Consider the following 10,647-nt stretch of genomic DNA (forward strand, 5'->3'; position numbering starts at 1 on the left):
ATATGTACGTTAAAGGATCTAACAAAACGCACACTCGAGTTTGCACTTGGGCGAGAACAGAAAAACCGAAGTACAAACGAATAGGCAATATCACGAACTCTACTTTTCTCTAATTGAGTCGTGAACATTTTCAACGTAGGTCTAGGACCTATCGGGATACTTTTACATAGATGTGCAGCATTTCATTTTGTTTAAAATAATTTTTCCTTAACCATGTTATGGTATTGATACGTTTAATCCAGTGGCAAAATCGACCCGTTTTTATGTTAATAAAGTTAAAGCACTAGTATTTCAAAAATGACTATAACATTCTACCGGCTCGGGCAACACTGCTACAAAGAGGCGTACATTAATAGTTACACGGTGTTTTGAAAGGGTGTACGGGAGTGTCAGTCTTACAGTCCCGTACACCCTTTCAAAAAACACCGCGTGAAGAATATATTACCCTCAAGGTCTTTTGTTTAGTTTATCTTTAAACAACAACATTCAATCTTCGGCAGAATGAGACGCAAAACGTTTCACCATGATTTTTTCCTGAACGGCCATAAAGGGAGATAACTCGGGATGGCTTAGTTTATTATAAAAAAATATCGAATTTGAGTTTTGTTAAACGACAAGTGAAACACAGAAACATTTTCTTTTTTGGATATATTTATTGATACAAACAAATAAGAAATTTTGGTAACAATTTTATTATTCTGTTTATACTCATAATTGTATGTGACAACTCTAAAACTTCGAAGCGATTAACTCTTTGGCAGCCACATTCCATCTAAGGTCAGTTATTTGTACATCCTGCGTAGTGTGTCACATGACAGATTTGACGGGTGTACGGTTCGTACACCCTGGCAAATCCGAATACATGGTTTGGTATGCTTGGATATTGACCAATCAGAATTCGACAAATTTATCTGAAGGGTAATAACAGACCGTATTACCCTCGAGAGAAGCATACAACTTATTTTAGGCTGCAGGTACTAGCCCAGAAGCAGGTTCTGTAGCGTTAGCTCACTCAGATACCATGCCGCAGTTAAGCACGTATACCCCACTCAGACACATTATATTGACTCTGAGCCGACCAGTCCTTGTTGCCAAATCGGCGTCAGAATCTAATTAAATCATCGCCACATCCACACATTTACATTTCAACAAATGTCATACTTAAGTAGTTAACTACAAAATCAATGTATTCCTCGGAACGTTGCCTCATCGTTAAAGCCGAAGTCACATAGTAGACCCTTACAGGTATTGTGTTAACGTGTGTAATAATAAGCTACACACAGGTAGCCCTGAGGCAGAAGTTGTTGTGAACTGTTAACATAACAAGATAGCCATTTCAGTTGTACATGTAAGGCAAATGTCATCTCTTCCCTGAGTATAAGCTTGTAAGATAGTATGGGACGTTCTGTAAATGCTAAATAAAATATTGGAAATTCTGCGGGGATTCATTAAGATTATAATGAATATGTGAATGTGATCCCGGAATCCTTCATTTTTTCATTCCATATCCGGTCACACAGGTAGCCCTGAGGCAGAAGTTGTTGTGAACTGTTAACATAACAAGATAGCCATTTCAGTTGTACATGTATGGCAAATGTCATCTCTTCCCTGAGTATAAGCTTGTAAGATAGTATGGGACGTTCTGTAAATGCTAAATAAAATATTGGAAATTCTGCGGGGATTCATTAAGATTATAATGAATATGTGAATGTGATCCCGGAATCCTTCATTTTTTCATTCCATATCCGGTCGAACTTTTCGCTTTCAGCCACAGTGTACCAGTTTTTCCAGTCTCCTACTTCCCCTGAAACAAAGCGTGAGTGAGTGAGGGAGTGACTGAGTGAAGTGCTCGGAATCTTGAAATCATACACAATACCCATGCGGGTTCTTTCGAGATCGCAGGCCAAATGTAGCCATGAATGATCAATACAGCCAGCGAGTGCGTGGATGAGTGAGTGAGTGAGTTAATATTTAAAGTCACATCGACAATATTTCAGCCATATCGTGTCTAACAATACAATATAGAAATATTCCTTTTGAATGCCAACAATTGAAGGTAGATCACCATACCAGTGACCATGGGGATTTAATTACCTTCATGTAAAATACTCTAATTTCATTGGTCATTGACGCTTTAATAAGTGTCTGTGTCACCCTCCCAGGAGGGTGACAACTTGATAAAATAATACCCGCTGCCGCGGTAACCACCAATTTATCCGCCGAGAAGTTGTATCGCTAACAATCGTATGACGTCAAAATATGACGCATGCATGCGACTTTCACTGCCATAATTTAGGTATTTTATACACTGCATCTTAATAATAATTAACCACTTCTATATCAGTTTTAAGCTTGTCAGAAGATGGTTCAGTGATTTTGAAAATCCAGACGAGAGGCAGACGCCATTTTGTTTTAAATTACATGTCATACAGTCGGTAGCGAGCTTATCGATCTTCAAAATAAAACGAAAGATTTTGTACATTCAACATGGTGGTAAGCTAAATGAATTCCAATTCTGACTGGTAATAAAACAACAGCTGTAATAAAAAATGGGCACATCTCTTCTTTTTTTCCATCAGGAAGGGAACTATAATGAAATGAAATATAAGGCATTAAGATGCGGTCTAAACCCTGATATACAGGGTATAACACATAATGACATAGCACAGAAAATTTGACAACATGCTGATGCTACACAGCTATATCTAGAAGGATCTGAAACAAGCCTTAATGTTCCAATTGAAACACTGAATAAATTCTATCACATGTCAGGACCCAAAATGAACATAAACAAGTCGAAAGCTATCGGGATTTATTTCTAATGACATGTAGTAATATAACTTGAGCCAATGACCTATATCTTTTAGAATCCCACTGAATGCTTCTCTTAAAGACCCTTGGGTAATTAATACAAGAAAACGCCTTGAACATATTAATGGATCACTCGCTAGTTGGCAAAGAAGAAACCTGACTCTAATCAAAACAGCAATCAATTTCTACTCTAGTACATATCTTCTCTGCACTCCTAACCTGCCAAAACATTCATGGATGAACTCAATATTGCAGGCGTCACACTGTGCCGATTTTGACATAAGATGGAAACACGAAATTTGATAATGTGCAAATGTGCAAAGGATCGTAAAGCAATCGTGACATTCGTAAGGGCATCTTAAGCCATCGTTTGGCCGCCGGTAGAGTTTCTCCGTCTCCAGCTGCAACATCGGGAGAGCGGACAAAATCTTTGGCATGCCAAAAAAGTCAGGATACCCTGTGCGAAGGTTCATTTTCGTGATGCATACGTGTCTCCATCTTGCCCTTCGCACGGCCATCGAGATTGCTTCTTCTGAATTCGTGTCATCATCGTATTGCCTTCGTCTGTCCGTAGGTACCATCAGGCAATTTTCACCTTGCGAAGATAATACGTAGGGAACGAGATGCTCCCCGATTGCCATAAGAAGGCAACGCGACTGCGTACAGCCCTCGTGATACGTGCGTATAGCCATCGCATTGCATTATGATTCCATCTCGATGGGACCACGGTGTCGGTTGGCAGGGCTGAGTTTAAGTAGATCAAGTGTTTCCCAGCTGTAATGGTAACGTGGTGATATAAAAGGGCAACTCCCACGAGTCCTTCTTGAGCAACTTTATAGACCAGAGGCTTGTGTTCACTTCTCAGCATTTGTTAAAATTACTCCTAAGTATTTTCCTGAATCCACAGACCTCGGACAATAGCATATGAAGATGATACAACCAGAAAGAAGAAGGCAGCGGCCTTGCTGTTGATAATGCATCTCAGGGAGCATGATGAGCAGCTACTGCAGGCTCAGCACCTCCTCAATTTGTCATATTGCACTTTGCCATTTGTCACTTTGCTTTTATTTGTCATTCTAACCTTTGACTATGTACCTACACACACACACACCTCTACCTGGGGATGATGTTCCTGTGCCTTAATTTCCTAGCTAGGGACAATGCTTTTGGCATCAACAAGCGTTTGATGAACCTATTTTCTGTTCGGAATATGGAGCAACATGAGAGATTATTAATTATTGACTCCCAAGAGCCAGGGCCCCGTTCCTCAAAGCGACCGTAGAGCTACGCCAGTCGTAAGTCTATGTATGTATGGGGGTCTACGATCGTTTGGAGGAACGGGACCCAGACCTGTAGTTGAGAATGTCTTGGCATTCTGGCACACACTTCCGAGTTTTGCTCTGAACAGTGCACAAGACAACAGAAACATGCAGAAAGAACATCACAACCTGTTTCATACTTCACAACCTTATCAGAGAGATACCCTGCCACCCACAGTAACCTAATAGACGTCGAGGACCAAAACCATAAAGTGACCCCAGGCTCCTAGAGAAAGGACGAAGTGCTGGCTGATGTATACCATGAGAAGACCATGATTTCTGGCATCCAAGAAGGGAAACAGATCAGAAGACATCTGGGTCATTATTTTGCATCCAAGGCTGGCTCAGTACCACGGCAGGACAAGCTGATCTTGTTATTAAAGTGCCTGACACTATTCCCTCTGTACAGATATTATCCTGAGTGTAGTGACACTGATATTGTCTTTATTATGAAAAGACTTTGGTGACAATGTTGATATTACCAGAAAAGCGTACCGTGTTATATTTGCATATTGGATTGCAACCTGATCAGCAATATGTGAATTGAGCAATAAATATGTTTTTCAAACATTGCATGTCTATTTTTATCTGTGTTTCTCTTCATAGTAAAATATAACATATTTGAATTATAATTAAATGATGGGGAAACATTTTGATAATTTTAGTATCTTAAGTTTTCCAACTTGTAAATGTCACCAATAATTTGAAATGATAACTTGTTACTTTTCTGATAACATCAACATTTAAAACCCTCCCCTCTCGGGTGGTTTCAGACTGATCTCTGTCTTTTGAGACTTGTGTGTCCTCAGTTTCCTCCACTTTCCTCTTCTGACTTCTCCCTGTACTAGCCGGCTTCCTTCCTCTGACATGTTAAAGTTGAATTAAAGTTGAAATGAACTGACTTGTGATTCCAAAAATCTCCGAAAAACAATTGAAATCCCAACCATCACCGCAACTGTTTGATACCACTTGCCCTCGTGACCTAGTGTGATGCATCGCATAAGCATCGTATATTCAACACGATGTCGTGTTGCCATCGTTTAGCCATCATGTGGCCTTCGTGTAGACTTCAGAATGTTAACCCAATATTGGGTCTACCATTCGCTCAGCATTCGCATGGCGGCCGTGTGGCATGTCATTGACATCGTATTGCCTTCTGCCTGCATCGGACCTGCCTCGGATGTTGACTGGCTTTTGATCAAATTCGGGACCACGTTCGCGCGAAATTCGTGTGTTGGCATCTTTGTCATAAACGGACAGTGTGACACCAGCATAAGGAATAATAAAAATGAATAGATTAGAAGGTCAAATATCAGTAACACTTATGAGGATGGAGGCCTCAGAATGATTGGCATTGAATGTTTCATCAATGCTTAGAAATTGTCATAATTGAAATGTCACTTAAAGAAAACTTGATTTTGACAACATCTTTCCCTTAGGTCATTTGTACCTACTTGGTCCTAATGCTGTTGATTGCTTATCTGGCAATAAGAATCCGTATTGGAGAGATGTTTTATCGGCTTGGAGAATATTATACAAAAACCACATCTTTGACAGTGATGACTTAGTCAAAACCTTGGCTCAGAGACTTCAGTTAAATCATTTCTTTAAATCTTCACATATGATAAACAATTGATTTTGATTGCGGTCTACATTATGTCAGGGTATTTGTAATGAAAATGGATTTCTCAGTTTTGAAGTTCTAAAACAGAGGTACACAATAAGAAGAACCTTCTTAGATTATCAACATATGTTAAATAACATTCCAGTGAACTGGAGACAACGTTTAGGAAACAGAATTATCTGCTTAAATGAATTAAACATTAATAGTGTTTACCAAGATATGATCTCCAACGTTAGAGTATTGGAATACTGTCTTTCAGCATGATATAAGTTGGAATGATTTATTCAGATTTACAAAATTCCTTATCATGTTTGGGGGTGTGCCCAAACAATAAAATACTAAATCACACTATACTATCACACTGTATTAAACTTAACGTCCTCTCAGGAGGACAAACAAGTGAAAGAGATTTAACAGATTTTCTTTTTACAAGTCACTATCTTGCGAAAGGAAATAAACGTACCTTTTCTGTAATAACCAACGGTCCCCCTCTTTCCAAAACTTGATCATATCGTACTCCTCTTTCAGGTCCTTGTCTACTTGTCTCATCTTCTTAAAGGAACATGCATGTGCAACTTCTTCACAGAACTGGTCTGTAACTGCCAGGCCTAGAAATCTAGCGATGTCTTTCACACTCTTGACAGGGTCCTGGAACCAGAGTATGAGAGCTTTTGTGAACTATATCAGATATATCAAAGCGTGTCAAGTTAGTATTGGAAGAAACACCAATGTGACACCGGTCGTTGAAGCCAAGATACATAGATGCGGGGTTGCCAAACCAAGGACTATATTACGCGAACGCATAATGAGCGGAACCTTGTACGATAAAGGTTGTATCTTAGATCTTACAAATAGTTGAAGTTGAAATATTGATTACTGAGAACTGAGTATGACAAGTTCGATGTTTAGATGAGTCAGCACATGAGAAAATGTGTATTGCAATTTCGTAAGACTATAGATACCAACAGGTCAAACACAACATAACCGCAAGCTGGCAGCCCATGCGCTATTTAAGACACAATCCCAGCTCTCTTGGAAGTTTCAAACGAGATCTCAACTACCTACCTACCTACGTGTTGTCAGATTGATGAGGGGCGGTGGGGTAGCCTTGTGATTAAAGCGTTCGGGTTCGATTCCCCACATGGGTACATTGCGTGAAGCTCATTTCTGGTGTCCCGTGATATTGCTGGAATATTGCTAAACTAAACGCGGCGTAAATTAAACTCATTCACTCAGACTGGTGAAAGATGCACGTGATGCAGATCATAGAAGCCATCAGTTTTGTGGAAACCTACGAACACAGCTGTGACACAGACAACACAGAGATACACAAGGAGGACTGGTTGGGTTAAGGGAAATACGATATTTTGCACCTTATCTCAGACAGCTATTTCACATCACTTACTCTTAATGACGATAACAGAACTCACAAGTTTCATGTCCTCGTACACCAACTCCAGTACAGGTTGTCCTGGAGATCTGTCCAATTCTGCTTTCCATGTCAGGAGGTAGTCGGAGTAGGATCCGAAAAACACTGGAAATTTGGTGAGAGGAAATTTTGAATAATTACAAATGACATTTCCAGGTACAGAGACAAATTACTATGAGGAACTGTATTTTAAATAAATACAAAAAGGTTTGTTAATGAGAACGCCCAAACGCCATGGTCTTCGTAAAAGCTGACTGAAATAGCGAAAGACTGATTCATCGTGCTTACACCGTCAAGTATCCGTACTGTCATATTTCCAAATTTATCTTTCATATTTCATTACGTCACATACAAGTTAATTAACTCGTTTCTGTTTCCTAGGTCTTCCATTCGCTTTTCATCGAACTCCTGACAAACGGAACATTGGAATTTGGATATGTAAATTTAGTACACACTTTGGCCCGACAAATATATTTCTGTAAACTCTCCCAGGTCTCCTTCAAAGCCGACAGGTGCAAGGGTATATCTGTATTGGTTGAAGAAAGACACACAGGCATCTTTAGGATTGCGCATGATCTGGATACACTTAATCTTCTTCTCCACGACCTGTTTGGGGAGCATGCGCAGATATAAGTGAGTGTTCAGGGTTCGCGGTGCCGGCAGTGCGTCTACACCTTCTTTGTATATAAGTTCAAACTCCTGAGTTTCCTTAACTTGCTTCCTGTACTCAATGACCCCACTTCGTAGCATCTCAACGACTTCCACACCCAGTGAGTGCCTGCAACAGATACGCACATTGAAATGAGTTTGTCATACACACCCTGACAAAATTATACCCAATAGAGTCCATGCAAGCCACGAATATGAACCAAGTCTAGAACAGAGCAGTTTTAAGGAAGATGCAGGAAGACTTTGGGCTCCTTTTTATGGAGATAATTTAAGTACTGTTTTTCCTTCAAAAATGGTTTTCAGAGGCTAGATGGTGTCGATTGGAGAGAGGAGTAAGTGGCAAGTTTAGATTACTGGAGTTTGGGGAAAATGCAGGAGGTCTTGGGGCTCCTTTTTACCATATTTTCAAACGATAATTAGGAACTGGGATGATTGCAAAGATTAGGTGTTGAAACGGGATCAATTGTCTGCAGAAAGAGAAGCCAACCAACGGATTGTGTCTCGCTAAACTGCACTCACCGCACTTTGGAAACGCGCAGATGATGACGTCATCGTCATAAAGTTCAATGTCTCTGATGCTCTCAAGGGTCGTTTCAGGAGTTTCTCCCTTCACCAAAGACGGCGGCATGTAGAGACCGTCAAACACCATGCACTCGAAGCCATGGCCTTTAGAGTTTCTCAGATCTCGGATGCTGGAACACATCAATCATCATAATCATTTCCCATGATAAACGTCGTTATTGGTAATGTTCCTACAAAACTCTAAAACAACCATTTGCTTTAAATTCATGAAGTTTATTCAATAAATGCGAGGGGCCATCTGTCAGTTACATGGGATGAAGACGCGACATATTAGAGAGACGATCAAATGAGTGATATGTTTATTCAATTCGAAAAGAAAACCTAGTCTTGAATACACAATGCCACTTAGAAAATGCTTAAATGTAACGTATATTACGTAATGACATGGTCTATGTGATGATGATTTTATTTTGTACACATCAATTTTGCACATAGTAATATTTAAAAATTATTTTTAAAAAGTATGGGGGAGGGGGGTCTTTGGCTTTGTACATGACATAAAGGACGGGGTGGTAGTGGTAGTGTCACTTACTTTGTATATAAATTTTAGGGGGTCATTCACATTGTACATGCTTCTCCATAAACATCATCATCAAAAATAGCTGAGAGAATCATGTGAATGGACGACTGACACCGGGTGTTTGCGAAAAGGGTCAGCATGTCCTGCCAGTTGTATACCTTAACCACTAATTGTTTACAGACCGATGACGCATAACAGTTCTCTTGCCATGTGACGGCGACCTGTTAACAAACAGATAATCCAGGGAGAGGTAACACGGAATCCAGCTGTGAATTTGAATTTCAGAGATTTTACTCTCTCTCAAGTAAAGAACAACGTTTTAGAAATAGATATATGATTTAAACCCAAAATTGTTTTCTGAATAGATATCAGGTTGCCTGTTTATAATAAATGTTATGTTTGTTGTATAATGCCGCACTCAGCAATATTCTGGTTATTCGACGACATGTAAATAGTCACTTAGCAGCCAGAAAATCTTGTGAATAAAATAGTAAATATCGCTAAGTCGGATAGAAAACACGTATCACCAAGGACACAAAGTCTCATTACCCTATCAATCCCTTTTGCTTCTCACAACAAGCACGGAATGTTGAAGATCAATTCTAACCTTTATCACACTGTTATATGAATAGCACGACCCACGCTATGCCACTGTATAATTCACGGGGCCGAACAACCCCATAACACAGATATTGACAGTCACAGTCACAGTCATAATGGACATTGATCGTGAGGGTGCATAGTTATGCATACTTGGCTAACATCTGTTTACCGAAGGCAGCAAATAGAACCCCAAAACCCCAAGGCTGAGCAAAGCCCCAGTCAAAGGCGATCGCAATTGCTGTTGGCTGTGTACTGCTGGAACTCAGGCTAAGCGTTTATTAAAGTTATTCAACTAGCGTGAATTGATGCGTGAGGTGAGGTGAGGTGAGGTGAAATTGGGTTTAACGTCGTGCTTGAGAATATTTCGCTCATATGACGACGTGCATGCGTGTGTATGTGTATGTGCGGCTGCTTGTACTAGCCCAGACTTAAGCTGGTTTTATAGTGCTAGCCCACTGAGATACCATGCCGCAGTGAAGCATGAATACCCCACATTATACTGACTCCGAGCCGACCAGTCCTTGTTGTACCCATTTATGCCGAGCGCCAGGAGGGACCAACAAGTACCATATTTTAACGTCTTTTTGTATGACGCGGTCGGGGATCGAACCCGCGACCTTCCGCTCTCCGGGCGAACGCTCTAACCACTACACCACGGAGGCGGTCGAATCGATGCGTGTATCGGGTTTCCTGCATAGTCTATATTATGTGTGTTATGTTATGCCAAAGTAACACTGACTAGCGTGCAGCATCTGTTCCAGCTAAACAAAACGTAAATGTCTGTTAATTTACGTTTGAATAACAAATACCTGGAGCATCGCTACACACCACCTCGACGGATTGCACGATTGGATAAATCCCTGTGAACAAACACTGGATTGTTAAGATCCTGCATCTGGGTCACCGTGCGTGATGTCAGTGAGATAATCTTGTCGTTTATGTCTTCAGTATCGTTAATTAAAAGTCAGCATGCGGCTCTAGGCGAGCGGTATTACTATACCGATCATAAATGTCATTATAAATGAATATAATAATGAATTTACTTATAAACTTACATGGGAGGTTCACCACTGGGCTGGTCCGTGGTCAT

The 10,647-nt window shown here is 40.3% G+C and overlaps 1 protein-coding gene across 1 annotated transcript; it reads right to left on the bottom strand.

The window, feature by feature from the left end:
- Nucleotides 1-1,519: 1,519 nt before the first annotated feature.
- LOC124268953 (sulfotransferase 1C4-like) lies at nucleotides 1,520-10,647 on the bottom strand. Its single transcript, XM_046703975.1, has 6 exons — nucleotides 10,613-10,647; nucleotides 8,377-8,544; nucleotides 7,639-7,961; nucleotides 7,185-7,288; nucleotides 6,218-6,402; nucleotides 1,520-1,804 (listed from the first exon to the last, which is right to left on the bottom strand). Exons 1-6 carry the CDS (start codon nucleotides 10,645-10,647, stop codon nucleotides 1,765-1,767), a joined length of 855 nt encoding a protein of 284 aa, XP_046559931.1. The 3' UTR covers nucleotides 1,520-1,764.

Source organism: Haliotis rubra, unplaced genomic scaffold (assembly GCF_003918875.1).
Source record: "Haliotis rubra isolate DU_JTF1 unplaced genomic scaffold, ASM391887v1 Scf1407, whole genome shotgun sequence".
NCBI lineage: Eukaryota > Metazoa > Mollusca > Gastropoda > Lepetellida > Haliotidae > Haliotis > Haliotis rubra.